This window comes from Lynx canadensis, chromosome D2 (assembly GCF_007474595.2).
Source record: "Lynx canadensis isolate LIC74 chromosome D2, mLynCan4.pri.v2, whole genome shotgun sequence".
Lineage (NCBI taxonomy): Eukaryota > Metazoa > Chordata > Mammalia > Carnivora > Felidae > Lynx > Lynx canadensis.
The window spans coordinates 27,568,196-27,583,711 of record NC_044313.2 but is presented as its reverse complement, the minus strand read 5'-3'; the positions used below and the strand labels follow the sequence as shown (position 1 = coordinate 27,583,711).

Below are 15,516 nucleotides of genomic sequence, written 5' to 3'. Positions count from 1 at the left end.
TCTAGAAACATCTGGTTTGTTGAAGATTATAAATAGAATCATTTCATTACCATGCCGATTATTGTTCTCTGTTCCTGGCATTTCTGGTCTTTAGCAAGAAAACAATAACCTGGGGTAGCATCCAACTCCAACCCATTTCCACCTTTTAAAAGACAAAAAGACAAATTTATAAAAGATGATGGAGGGGGAGATTTGGGTTGTTGAGATGAGAAGTGGTGTTGGTGAAGCTTGTACACCCACCTATTCATTAGCTCACTAAATCTTACTCCATATTTCACAAATTTTTCTTTTCTGAAATGCAAACAAATAACCTACCCCAAAATAGCTCTGAAGTCCCCCAAGGCCTGTGTCCAACAAGCTTCTTATTAATCATTTTTAGTCTATATCATAGACCACAGTGGCACTTATGCTAGAAAACACCCAACTCTGTATACCAGAGCCTGCTGCTTACAGGTGTCAGCTCTTTCGTGTAAACAGAATGGCTAATGTCATTCTTGACCATACACTTTGAATTGTGTTTCATGGATCATTTGTAAAGAAACCTGCATGTAGGATTTAACATTTAGAAATTAAGCCAGCCTGTGCCTTGAATAGCAGAAGTTGATTATCCAAATTTGATAGTTTTATAGCACGTTCAATATGTCTAGGCAGGTATGAGCTACATAGTAACATTGGCCTTCCTGCCAAATTGGAATTGCCTCAGGCAAATGTGCTGAAGATCTATCAAAGTACTTTGAAAAGTGTCCTCAGCTTCAAACTTGCATATGATCCTTGTCTTCTTTCTTTTCTCATACCCCATGTCCAGTCTGTCAGCAAGTTCAGTTTGCTTAGCTTTCAAAGTATATGTTGAGTCCCAATTATTTCTCATTACCTCTGCAGCCCTAGTCCAAAAGATTGTTCTCTTCCATGGACTACTTTGAAGTAGTCTTTTAATCAGTCTCCTTATTTCCATTCATGTCCCCTACAGTCTGTTGTTCACATAGCCATGCTCCATTTAAAAGAAGTCAGATCATGTCACTCTAGGGCTTCTAGGTGCTTGTCTATGTGATCTCTCTCTCTGTCTCTGTGTCACTGTCTCTCTCTCTCTCTCTCTCTCTCTCTCTCTCTCTCTCTACGTAGCTGCTCATCTTCCTGAGTTCCCTTTCCAGCACGGTAGCCTGAATTTCTTACTGGGTAGCTCAAGACTCTAAGAAGTAAGCAGAAGCTGAATGTTACTTTCCCCACACTTTGTTAGCCAAAGCCCAGATTCAAAGGCTAAGACAAACTCTGCCTTTTGATGGAAGGAACAGCATTCAATGTTCAGGGAGAGATGGAATTGTTTCAGGCCGTCTTGGAGATTGGCTGCTCCCACCTAAATGACCTGGATGAACTGGCTTGAACTACTCCAGCTTACTTCTTGTTCACTTGGTTCAAACCACCTGGGCCTTTTTGGTGTGCCTTAAAAATGCCAGACAGACTGTGCCACCCAGGACCTTTGCCCTCAAATTCCCTTTGCCCTAGACCATTCTTCCCCCATGTAACAAAATGTCTAATTTCCTCATTTCCTTCATGTCTCAGTTCAGAAGTCATCTCTTTAGGGAAACTATCTCTGACCCCTTAGGCTTAAATAATTATATTAGTTTTTTTGTGTTTTTTTAATTGCTGCATAACAAACTACCAGGATAAAATAACACCCATTCATTAGCTTACAATTTTCTAGGTCAGAAGTCTGGCATAGCATGGCCACGTCCTCTGTTCAGAGTGTCACAAGGCTGAAATGAAGGTGCTGACCAGGCTGCGTTCTCATCTGGAAGCTCTGGGGGAAAATCCTCTTCTTAGCTCCTTGTTGTCAGCAGAATTCAGATCCTTGCCTTTGTAGTATTGAGGTACCCATTTCCTTACTGGCTGTCATCTGGGAGCTCTCTCAACTCCCAGAGGCTGACCACATCCTTTGCCATGTGGTCCCCTTCTTCTTCAGTAACCAATTGGAGAAAGCTCTCTGCTTTTAAAGAACTCATTTGATAGGTCAAACCCACTCCAGCAATCTCCCTATCCTAAGGTCAGCTGATTTGGCACCTTAATTAAATCAAAGCAGTGCCTATGTGTTTGTTCGAATAGCTGAGAGAAGATATATATATATATATATATATATATATATATATATATATATATACACATACATACATACATACATACATACATACATACCAAAGGCCCAGAATCTTGGGGGGAGCCATCTTAGAATTTTACTAGTACAATAATGTATACTTTTTTTTTTTCTATCCCGTTATTTTTTTTTTAAGTTTTTAATCTTTTATTTGAGAGAGAGTGAGAGTGAGAGTGGGGGAGAGGGGCAGAGGAAGAGAATCTTGAAACAGGCTCCACACAGAGCATGGAACCCAGTGCAGGGCTCGGTTGCACAACCCTGGGATCATGACCTGAACTGAAATCAAGAGTTGGATACTCAACCAGCTGGTCCACCCAGGCGCCCCATATCCCCTTATTTTTCTTAATAGCACTATGCACATTATATTTTCCAGTATTTGGTTATGTTTTTATCTTGCTGTACATACTACAATATAAGTTCCTGATAACAGACACTGTTATTTTGGTTCAGTGTTGTATTCCTAGCACCTAGGACAGTGTTTGACACATCGTAGATGCTCAGTTGATATTTTCTTAATGAGCTAACTAATTAATAGAAAGACTGTATGGCATGTAAGTTTGATTTCCTTTTTAGAAGGAAAAGGGTAGGTTGAACATATACATGTTATATTTAAGCTTTATTTCCAAGGTACTAGAGTTTCAGATTATTCATTGGCCTTTCTTTGCATAGAAGGTTTCTTATTTGATTAGTAAAAAATAAGTTGTGAGTAAGTAATTCTATAAATGTCCAGTAACTGGTATATACAAAAAAAAAAGCAAATTAGCTTTTTTGCTTGCTAGTAATAATAACTTAACATGCTTTCAGCTTTCAGTTTTCATCTGTGTATTCCAAATAATATCTTCCTGTGAACTTTTAGACATGAATGTCTAGTCATCCAACACTATTTCTGATTTACCAACTTACTGTGGTCTTTGTGTGGCTTTCTATGTAATTGCTATTCATAAGCATCCAATTACTAATAGAGTAACAGAGTGAGCTCCATCATATAGACATCATATAGCATGCCAGACCAAAAAATTATATATTTCCCTCATTTTCAGCACTTACTGTTTCATGTTTCTTTTAATCCACCCCTTCTACAGACGAAACTTGCCAATGGCACTTCCAGTATGATTGTGCCCAAGCAACGAAAACTCTCAGCAAGCTATGAGAAGGAAAAGGAGCTGTGTGTCAAATATTTTGAGCAGTGGTCAGAGTCCGATCAAGTGGAATTTGTAGAACATCTTATATCCCAAATGTGTCATTACCAACATGGACACATAAACTCATATCTTAAACCTATGCTGCAGAGGGATTTCATAACTGCTCTGCCAGGTAGGTCTCTGGGTGTTTGTGAGCCATTAATTTGCCTAGAAGATATGTGACAATGGTAAGGAACTAGATCTTCATCTTTCTTTTTAAAAGTCTTTATTGGCTTGATTTTTATAAACTGAGTTCTTTAATGTTACCTTCTTGGGGTATAAATACCCAAAACATCAAACTCTGGAAATAGAGACTCTTCTTTCCCCAGTCTTCTCTGGATCTCCTACCCTTCTAGTCACCCTGTTCTTACCCACTGAGAGGTACAGATAAAATTTTTTGTGAGGTGCTACCTTGATAATGTGTCTTAGCTTCAAGATATGTTAACTTTATGTACTTGGATTTGGATTTCTATGGGAATTTGTCAACAGAATAATTTAAATTATGGGACTGAATTTTTAAGTGAGTATTTTGTAAAGAAAGATATCTCAGGAGCCTTGTGACAATAATGTGTAAACACCAGGCTTTGCAACCTCACTGTTCTCAATAACCAAACATTTATCATAAGCTAAATATATGTTTGAACACACACATGCACAAGCTCACACACTTAAAATACATTTTTTGTGGAAGATGATGTGGTGGTTTTACTGAATTCTTGATGGTGATCCTAGGATACTTTGTAGACATCAGTATTTGGAGGAAATGCTATCTCGAGGAAATACAAGGTTGTCCTCTGTGTTAAAAGTTTATTTTAAAAGAACATACAGTATCGGGGTGCCTGAGTGGCTTAGTTGGTTGAGCATCTGACTTCAGTTCAGGTCATGATCTCACAACTCATGAGTTCAAGCCCTGCATTAGGCTCTGTGCTGACGGCTCAGAGCCTGGAGCCTGCTTCAGATTCTGTGTCTTCCTCTCTCTTTCTGCCCCTCTCCCATTTGCTCTGTCTCTCTCAAAAATAAATAAAAACATTAAAAAACATTTTTTAAAAAAGCTATAAAAGAACATATAGTACAAAAGATGAGTGAATCTCTAAAATATTATTATATCATGTTTTTATTTTTTCAATTGTTTCCTGATTATAGAAGTTATAGGAAATTTAGAAAATTCAAAACCATTTAAAATATAAAAATAAAATTTCCCAGAACACCACCATTCAGAGAGAGCTGCTAATATGCTATTAATATTTTGGCATGTAGCCTTATTGTTTTTTCTAGGTGTGTATATTTCCTTCTAAAACGTTTGTAACATTTTTTTCTTACTGTGTTCTCTTAATGTATTTTCCTGAGTGTTCTTTTAAAACTTAATTATTTATGGTATTATATATTCTTTATGGGGGCCAAAACAAGTATTATTTAACCCCTTTTTTTGACACTTAGGTAGTTTAAAATGTTTTTCCTATTGTAAACTTTGCTGTGGTAGACATTCTTATTCACTAGTCTTTTCCTAGGAAGAAGTAACAGAAATATTATTATGAATATTTTCAAGGTTTTTAATACTTGTGCCAAACTGTCCTCTTCAAAAATATGCCAGCCCTCCCCCAAAAGGCATATTACTACTTTGCTTCATCTTGGCCAATTAATTTGTTTTTTCAAAATTGGAATTTAAATCACCCTTTAAAACAAAAGAAATACCTATTTATATCTTAGAAATAACCATTTTAAAACTAAATTTGTATCTATATTTTTTGTTAAATAGAATAGACTTCTGCCCCCTCTTCCCTCACTGGATTTTGTTTTAGCCATAGGCAAACAGTTTTCATTGTGTGAACAATCTGTGTGTACCTCATTACTGTGCTCTCCCCAGTTACTGAGACATGCTACTATCTCAAGCATATACCACTAAGAATTGAGCAGGAGTTGATGAGATCTGTGTATCCTTTGCCTAATCCTGATCCCTGGTGTGTATCTGCTGACCACTTTATAAGATATTAAATCATCAGGCTAATGCTTTATGGCCATTTTAACTTACAAACCTACACCATCTGGCTACATTTAGTAAACCAAACTACTTCAAAAAATGCCTATAATCCATTAATGTAATGGGTTTGTTTAGAGTGTTAGGTGAAATTACTTCCAAAGACTTACTATAGGGATATAGTGAAGATCAGGAACAATTTGATGACAGCCATTAAAAACACAGGAATGAATTTTGGAAACTTCTGATGGCATAGAAAGTTTCAATTTAAAGGTGCAGGAATTGTACCATCACTGTTTTGTTTTTGTTATTGTTTTTTTTTCACTAAGAACTAATTATTATATCTTTAATTGGGTTATAGTCATTTTCCTTTAATAAGAATTAAGTGATGGATGCCTCCATCTGCTTATGCTTAAATATGAACATGTGATGCCAGCCAAACAAAATCCATTTAATGCTTTCTTCTCCAAATCTGCTGAAAAATGTGACTGATATCCATACAATTTTATAATTAGAATAATGTTTAAGCACGTTTGGGTTGTTGCTAACGGTGTCCAACTGTGTCTTTGTGTGATTCAAGGGAAAGGCACAAAATGAAATGTGGTATTCTCTTTCCTTTTGGTTAAGTTTGTGCCTGAGGGAGTCAGAGTATGAAGGAATCCTTCTGCACTATTTAAGTCTTTAGCACACCTCTGATATGTAACCTGAAAAAGAAATAACCGTGAATGTGTTTGTCTCATTTGTGAATTAGAACAATAGCCAAAAACTTTATTCGTGTGATCATCCTGTTTTATAGTATATATTTCTCTGAGGCCTCAGTACAGATTTGGGTGGTAGAGTATTTTAACTGGGAAGCCCATCCAGTTTAGGAAGCCCAAGATCTACTTCCATTGTTTTCCTCTATACATCCTACAAAATGGTCTCTGAAATTCTAACCAAGTTATTTATTGGTCTGGGATTTTTTTCATCTTTTGGTCAGCTGTCATGTAGGCTTTATAGCAGCAACTACTCTCAAATACAGTTTTTTTAAACATTTGAAATTAAACTCATACTTGAACTTAAACATACCTCTCTGTTTTCCTCTTGGGATGTTCCCATACCAATCTGTATTTCCTTCTTCTCTTCTTTCTGCATGCCCAAAATTCTATAACCCAGCACATTCTGACTTAGTGCCTCTCCCCTAGTACATTTAAAGGATATTTCTTTTACTGAACAGCTTTGGAACTGCAGCAGTAATAGAAACAGAATGAGAAATGGACCTAATATAGAGATTTGGGGGGGTCTGAATCACAGACTTTGAGATGCCATCCATAGAACATCCCCTAGTGCTGAAATCCATATAGATAGATGTGAATTGTTTTCTGGAATCCTTTTTATTTTTAATGTCTTGGGGGGTTTGCTAGTTGTTAGCTCTAACTTCCTTATCTAAAGGAAGATGGAAAATACTGTTCATTTCTGTAACCTTATGGAAAAATTATTGACACTCATTTTACCCAAGTTTCTGTTTGAAAAAGAAACTGGACCACACTAGGGACAATGATATGCTTTCAGAACAGAATAAATGCTGTTCTTTTTTTAAGGACCTTTTGTAAAAAACCATTCACCACCTATGCTTCTCTTCTTTACCTCCTCCCCCAAACCCAACAGCTCGGGGTTTGGATCACATTGCTGAGAACATTCTGTCATACCTGGATGCCAAATCACTATGTGCTGCTGAACTTGTATGTAAGGAATGGTACCGAGTGACATCTGATGGCATGTTATGGAAGAAGCTCATTGAGAGAATGGTCAGGACGGATTCTCTGTGGAGAGGCCTGGCAGAACGAAGAGGATGGTGAGCCTTTTAACTTTCTTACTATCATGGAGCTTCAGGACTTGGCCGTTCAGAGTCATTGGAATAATATTGGGAACCAGAGAGACTGCTTCTCATTGAATATGATGATATTGCTGGTTTATAGCACAAAATGTAAAATAGTTGTACACGTACTCAACAGTGTTTCTTCTGACCAATCATTCATAAGTGACATACTGTGTTAATACTACTTTGCAAAAAATGATTAAAAACCGACTTCATTTACAGCATTCTGTTCTCTGGGCAGAAAGTAGTGTCCTGAAAAAGGGCTGATAGGCAGTTTGTAAATCACACAGAAGCCATCAGATGCCTGAAACAATCCCGAACCAGTAAGTATGTTCTCCTTCAGAAGATTTCTTGTCTTTAATCCATGCCTGTGGTGGTTTATCACCTTTGTAATCAAAATTATTTTTACACTCAACTAGAATAAGAACTCTAGGCATGGGAAAGAGTGAAATGTGTCATCTAGTATATTTCACTGTTTCCTCAGAAGACTCATATTTTCTTAAGATTTTACTGCTTAATCCTGAATTCCTTGAGGCATTATATAGTGAGCAGCCTGAGAGACCTCACCAATTTTATTGTTCTTTTAAGATAAAGGTAGCATTTCATTAGAACTTCTGGAAGATGCCTTCTATATGTACTTTCAAAGGATATCTCTAGAATGTCGCTGAAAGAAAGTCAGGTGTGAATAATTTCATAAGTAAAATAAAAGTGACATATTAAATATTTTAGTTGAGAGAAATGCACCAGCAGACATATGTGTGCTCAGGGATATCCTGAGCAATTAATTTTATCAATTATATATCTTGGACCATAAAGAGATACAAAACTGTTAAGAAAAGAGGGTCAGCTTTTCTCAGCAATTTTCATTAAAATATAGTTAGCTCATTTTTTTTTCATCTTTGAAATTTATGACTCCCTTTCTTTTATCTTTTTGGATATTTGAAATTCGTTGATATATAATAAACATATTGGCCCCTAAATGTTATACGAAATGCTTCAAGAAATTTCTGTCATTCTGGCTATTAGGAAGACTTTATAATTTCCCTCAAATTCAATTTTAAAGGAAGCAAATGCCAGGCTATTCTTTGGCTATATAGATGTGAATATATGAAAGCATAGTGTTATTCTTCCCAAATATGTTTTTCTTATTCTCATTTATTTCACTATATAGAAAAATAGAAACCTTTCATAATTTATTTCATACTTTGGAAATAAACTCTTTATAAAAAATGTGTATATATATATATACATATATATAGTTGTATGGGATTCAAAATCCATCGTTTTGCTAATAGGCATGCCAGGACCAGCCTTAGATATAGAGCAGTTGCTTACGTGGAAGAGTTTTAGGGCAGCTAGGAATATTCTACTACCCCTCACAGGGAAAAAAGAAGAGAAAAGAAAAAAAGAAAAATTCTCCAGGGTCACCTGGGTGGCTCAGTTGAGTAAGTGCCCATCTCTTCATTTTGGCTCCAGTCATGATCTCACAGTTCATGAGACTGAACCCTGAATTGGGCTCTGTGCTGACAGCACGGAGCCTGCTTGGGATTCTCTCTCTGTCTCTGTCTCTGCCCCTCCGCTGCTCATTCCCTCCCTCCCTCTCTCGCTCTCTCTGTCCCTCCCTCCCTCCCCCTCCCCCAAAATAAATGAATAAACTCTAAAAAAAAAAGTCATTTAGGGGCACTGGGTGGCTCATTTGGTTAAGCAGCCGACTTCGGCTCAGGTCATGATCTCATGGTTCGTGAATTCAGGCTCTGTGCTGACAACTCGGAGCCTGGAGCCTGCTTCAGATTCTGTGTCTCTTTATCTCTCTGCCCCTCCCCCATTTGCCTGCGCTCACTCGTGCTCTCTCTCTCTCTCTCACTCACTCTCTCTCAGAAAATAAATAAAACATTAAAAAAATAAAAATTTAAAAAAACATCATTTAGGGCGCCTGGGTGGCTCAGTCAATTAAACATCCAACTTCGGCTCAGGTCTTGATCTCATGGTTTGTGAGTCCAAGCCCTACATGGGGCTCCATGCTGTCAGTGCAGAGCCTGTTTCGGATCCTTTGTCTCTCTGTCTCTCTCTCCCTCACTGACACTCACTCATGCTCTCTCTCTCAAAAAATAAAATTTTTTTTTAATCTTTTAAAAAATGACATTTCAAAAGAAAAACCCAAATTCTCCTCCAAATTGGAACTCATAACCTAAAATCTCTAGGACAGAGATTCACTCCCATAGCAATAAAGGTTTCTTCCCTGTTAAAATATACTTTGTTCCCATTTGTACTGTAAGTAACAGTAAACCTTTATCAGACATTGGGAGTTTACAAACTTTTTTTTTTTTTACTTTTTAAAAAATATATTTATTTTGAGAGACCACTTGTGTGGAGTAGGGGGGGGGGGAAGGGGCCAGAGAGAGAGAATCCCATGCTATCAGCCTAGAACCTGACGAAGGGCTCCATCTCATGAATCATGAGATCACGAGCTGAGCTGAAATCAAGTCAGATGCTTAACCAACTGAGCCACCCAGGTGCCCTTACAAACTCTTTTTTTTGAAGGCAGGAAGAACAAGAAACAGATAAGCAGATTTGGACAGATGCTTGTGAAAATACCAAAGATAAGAGCCTCCACAATTTTACTTGGAGTTGGCAGTAAATAGGAAAATCTGTTATGTTAGTTACAAAGAGAAAAAACAAACGAGATCATTGAAAAGATGGCCTTTTGCCTTTTATATGAAGGGTATATGAAGGTATGGATGAGAAATAATCTAGGATCCAGTATTGATTATCACTCTTTCCCTATCTCCTCAACCACAGGAGCCCATTTCTGTTCTTTTGAGCATCCTTCATAGTTCAGACCATATTCTTTTGTCCCTGGCCACATTTGTCATCTTACCTTGATAGAGCCCCATGAAATTACAAGAATTTGTCCACCCCGTGGAGACTTCCTTTAATATCCCCCTTGACTTTCTCTGACTGCTTGTATTTTTTTTTTTTTTTGAGAGAGAAGAGAAAGAGAGAGGGAGAGAGAGAGAGAGAGCATGAGTGGGGGAAGGGCAGAGAGAAAGGGAGACATAGAATCTGAAGCAAGCTTCAGGCTCTGAGCTGTCAGCACAGAGCCCGACACAGGGCTTGAACTCATACTGCAACATCATGAACTGAGTCGAAGTTGAACACCTAACCGATTGAGCTACTCAGGCACCCTTGACTGCTTGTGTCTTTTTAAAACTTTTTTAATGTTTATATTTATTTTTGAGACAGAGAGAGACAGAGCAAGAGCAGGGGAGGGGCAGAGAGAGAGGGAGACACAGAATCCGAAGCAGGCTCCAAGCTCTGAGCTGTCAGCACAGAGCCCGACACAGGGCTTGAACTCAGAAACCGCAAGATCATGACTTGAGCCAAAGTCGGACGTTCAGCCGACCAAGCTACCCAGGCGTCCCAGTGACTGCTTGTATTTTTAAATTTGACTTTCTTCTTGTGTTAGTGTTCTCCCCTACTTTTTAAAAAATTCAATCTATGATCACTTTCTCATCTTCTCTCAGATTGTCTTTCTAAGCCTACTGTGTCAATAAAGTTTTCCTTTCATACCTTTCCCCAGATCCTGGCTTTGACAGTTTCTTCCATTTCCCCCAACCAAAAACAATAAGTAAATATCGTTTTCTAATGAAGCTTTGGGTTTAGCTTCCACTCCACTGTTGTATTTAGATGAATTTGACAGTCTGCCCCTAGGACATGAACTCTGTCTCTTTCTATCTTGAATAATATTGAGTGTACTCTCTGTGCTCAGTAATGGTAACTCTTAAAAGTATAATAAACGACCACTTGGGAAAGTCCATTTTCTTAATCAGCAGATCACATTTTATGATAACATTCTAAATTTAATATTTAGCATTTATCATGTACTTACATTCTCAGAGGTACTAGACATTTCACACAGAAGTGGTCCCTGTTGTCAGACAGCTTCCATCATAAAAGGTTTTGACTTACAACACAGATACAGACTGAAAAACCAGTTTTCAGCACCTCACCACCCTTTTTTGTAGCACCTTTAATTTGAAGAAATTCAGACACTTTAGCAAGGCATGAAAAATACATTGAGGTAAAAAATGAAATCAGAGGCTTATATGATTTCTCTTTTCTTAGAATGTAGGGATAGTTTCATTACATATGAAGAAAATCCTGGGTGCCTATAGTCAATTGCCAGAGATTAAAAGGAGGGCAGGAATCTCTGAGGAATGGTGGGTACTGGGAGATAATAAAGTAGTAGAGTGTAGGCTCTAAAATCAGACTTAGATTCAAATTCCAGGTCTACTTGCTAGGTGTGTGACCTTGAGCGGGTTACCTAACCTCCCTGGCATTTGATTTGTTTGCTTGCAAAATGAATGTAGTGATTATCACCTCATGAAAGGGTGTTGGAATTGAAATTATTAAGTTATAACTATTAATCAGATTTAGGATCTTTTCACTCAAAATCTGTTGTTTGGTTAGTGTGTTTGCAGAGTAAGATTGTTCTCTTATTGCAGAATAAGAGAAGTGTGCTTGTAACCCAGAATTATTTCACAATGTGTCTTGTTTGCCCTTTATGTTGATGTATCATATTTCTTGCTCCTATTAGCCCCCTCTTATAAACTATTATTTTAGCTTCTCCACTCTAGATTTGCCTTCCTCTATTAACACAGAAGTGAAAGCTACCTTCCTGATAAATTTTCTCAACTAATTTTCAAGGTGTATAATAGGAAGAGGGCAGGGGAGAAGCGCTCCTGGAGACATTGAACAATTAATTATATTGTAATGGAGCTATAGAGGGAGGAGTGGATGACTGGCCCAGAGAAAACATGATTTCTCTGGTGCCAGGATTACACTCTGAGGCATTTCTGCCTATCTCCACTTTGCAAGGCACGGTGCCAGTGAGAACAGCAGTTAGTACAGCCATAGTGGGGTTTACTAGCTTCCACACCGTGTTCGGTGGGTTCTTAACTTCAGGATGAGGAATTAAATTTTTTACCCAGCTGGAAGTGATTGCCATTTACTGGTTTTTTTTGTAGCAAAGATCTAGCTTGGGATACGAGTATTCCAGAGATGTGCTGTCATAAGGAAGGAGATGCTAACAAATGTTGCTCACTGGAGTCAAGGAAAGGCAGTAAAATGCATGTATGTATGTGCATAGCCAGGAACCTGGGAAAGAATGTCATGCCTTAGACTTGACAGCACAGTGCTCTTAGGCATTTCTTTTCATCTTCTTCCATACCTGCTGCTGGACACTCCTGTGTTTCCTTTCTTCTCTGTCAAAATGAATTGAATTGCTCCTTTTAAAGCACAGCTACACTGATCACCAGCAGCCTGGGTGCCCGAGCTGCCAACACACCTTACCCCACATAAATGAAGACTAGAAAAAATGATCTCCGTGATAGAGGCATTCCTACTGCCCATGATGCTAGGCTCCACTGATACTGGCACAGCTTTACTTGGTGGCGGGGGGTGGGGCGGGGGTAGGGAATGTGGGGCATGTGCCTAGTTCAGAGTTAGTAGTTACCATCACTAACAAAATTTTCAAAAGCCCAGTGAATCTGCCTGTACAGAGGTCTGATAGACTAGTTGATAAATTCTGATTATACGTATTTGCTTGATGACATTATAGTATTCTTGAAGGCCTGATACTCTGATGGCTATACTACAAGTGGTCATGTTTACAATCAGTGTTGACTGAGCTCCTTAGAACCCAGAAAGTTGGGGCTCCTGAAATTAGGCTTAACTTCACACCTTTCCAGGCTACAGAGATTATATGGAATGGTAACTGTGGCAACACTTTGAAAAAATAAGAAGCTCCTTGTAAATGTTTGATATTGTGATTTTTATTGAAAATATTTGTTTTTTAGGGGACAGTATTTATTCAAAAACAAACCTCCTGATGGGAACGCTCCTCCCAACTCCTTTTATAGAGCACTTTATCCTAAAATTATACAAGACATTGAGGTAAGAATCTATTTATATTTGGATATTTGCCAAATACTAGAGAATCATCAGCATTCTTCAATAACAGAATTGTTATAGCAAACCCATTAAGGTTTATTAATGTGGGTTAAAAATCAATTTCTTTTAAGTAAATAGGGTAGGTAAAATATAATAAATTGCCAGGCAAAATTTTTAAAGCTTTTAAAGATTGTTTACTGGTAGATAAGTAGATGAGAGAGAGAAAATGATATCTTCATGCAATAGCACTGAGACTGTTATGATACTCCAATATCTTATGAATTGAGCCTTCCTGGAAGTTCACTGGTAGAAATGGCCACCACATAGGTATGGGGAGCACTGAGCATGTAACCTCATGAAGTGCACAGCTTGCCCTCTGTTGCCCCTTTTCCACCAGGTTTATCATTTAATTGAATGAGTTATATGCAGGAGAGTTCTAGAAAGTAAATCTTTAATAACTTTACAAATGAAAAAATGTTATACAAATTTAAACAGTGGTTTTTAAAAAATTTTTTTTTCAACGTTTATTTATTTTTTTGGGACAGAGAGAGACAGAGCATGAACGGGGGAGGGGCAGAGAGAGAGGCAGACACAGAATCGGAAACAGGCTCCAGGCTCTGAGCCATCAGCCCAGAGCCTGACGCGGGGCTCGAACTCACGGATCGTGACCTGGCTAAAGTTGGACGCTTAACCGACTGCACCACCCAGGCGCTCCAAAACAGTGGTTTTTTTTAAAACGTATTTTGAGTTTGCCTTAAGTTCTATATAGTTAATAGAGTGAAGCACTGAGCATTTGTCATTGGTTGCCATGAAAGTCAGATAAGGATTTAGTGCTGGTCCTTTCCTAATTACTAACTTTTTATTATTCCTTCTCCTAGACAATAGAATCTAACTGGAGATGTGGAAGACATAGTTTACAGAGAATCCACTGCCGAAGTGAAACAAGCAAAGGAGTTTACTGTTTACAGTATGATGATCAGAAGATAGTAAGCGGCCTTCGAGACAACACAATCAAGGTGAGGTCTGTTCAATAATGGGAAGATGGCTGAAGGAGAAGGGTGTCCACATTAATAAAGCAGTCCCAGCATCATCTCTAAGTATTATTTCCAGAAGGTAAATGAGAGTTTTAGGTTGTTTCCCATCCTGAAGCCAGAATCATTTCCTTAAAGGACAGTTACTTGCTTTCTGCCAGAAGCATGTACAAATGGATAGTCCTAGGGTTAAATTCTCTCCTTAAAGTGTGCTGAATGTGCTATTACTCCTTTAGGCTTCACATAATTATAGGTTACCTCTGTTCCTTAATGAAAAGGATAAAGTCTGCATTAGTATTGAAGCCACCTATATGTGTGTGTGTGTGTGTGTGTGTGTGTGTGCGCGCGCACACACATACATATATATAGGTGCTTAGCTATACCTATAGAAAAGAATGCATTCCACATTACTCTGGGCTTTGATTCTTTAGAGGAATCAAACACATAGTAGAGCCAACAAGTCTCAGCACCACCCCATTATCACAGTGATCAAAAAGATCTTGTTTGCCATCCTAGATCTGGGATAAAAGCACGCTGGAATGCAAGCGAATTCTCACAGGCCATACGGGTTCTGTCCTGTGTCTCCAGTATGATGAGAGGGTGATCATAACTGGATCATCGGATTCCACAGTCAGGTAGAGAATTCCAAATGATCTTTTGAACTCTGGAATATCAGATCTGCTCTGTTCTTTGTCATAGATAGTAGTTTTGCTGTATGTAGCTGCATGAACGCAGTTCTGAAACTTCATAACTAAAGAAGAATAAGCCATCAGCTCTCCACATCATTGTGTCCACCTAGAAGTAGAAAACTTGATTTAGGAATGATTAAGGCAAGTTTACATTTTTGCACATTGAAGAAACTACATATTCTGTTTTAATTTGGGAAAATCATCAGTTATAAAAACTTGGTAAACCTTGTGCATGCCTTACAAAAACCACCTCGCAGGGGAATGATGTGAATGGAATTAAGCCTCCTTTCAGGTGGTTATAACTGTGGTACAGACATGCATTACCTCCTTTAAAATGTGTACAGGTGAGCAATGCTCTCTCTTTGCCAGCCCCTCCCCTGCTGTCCCTGCAGTTTTTAATTGCAAGCTTTACTCAGGGAGGGGCCTTCAATTTCCAGAGGCGTTAGTGATTTGATGACATAGCCATTATGCTGCTGGAGTCCAGTGTAGCTTGAGTTCTGGGTACCAGCAGCACTGCTGGAAACCTCTGTTAGGAATTTTGCCTTAAGCTAAAGGATTTTCCAAACATAATGTATCAAAAGTAACTTTTAAAAAAAATAGGAAAAAAAAGCAGTTAACTGCATTGTTAGATCCTCTGAAGTTAAATGTTTACCAATCCAAATTATCCTCTGTGAATAAGAAAAG

At 38.2% G+C, this 15,516-nt stretch overlaps 1 protein-coding gene across 3 annotated transcripts in view; it reads left to right on the top strand.

Moving 5' to 3' along the window:
• Positions 1-15,516, top strand: part of BTRC (beta-transducin repeat containing E3 ubiquitin protein ligase) — a 181,696-nt gene that overhangs the window by 147,064 nt on the left and 19,116 nt on the right. For all 3 annotated transcript variants that reach the window (XM_030334518.1, XM_030334517.1, XM_030334516.1), the window contains 5 exons: positions 3,229-3,460; positions 6,950-7,136; positions 13,019-13,115; positions 13,991-14,128; positions 14,660-14,778. In XM_030334518.1, coding sequence (XP_030190378.1) covers positions 3,229-3,460; positions 6,950-7,136; positions 13,019-13,115; positions 13,991-14,128; positions 14,660-14,778 — 773 coding nt within the window. The remainder of the gene's footprint in view (positions 1-3,228; positions 3,461-6,949; positions 7,137-13,018; positions 13,116-13,990; positions 14,129-14,659; positions 14,779-15,516) is intronic.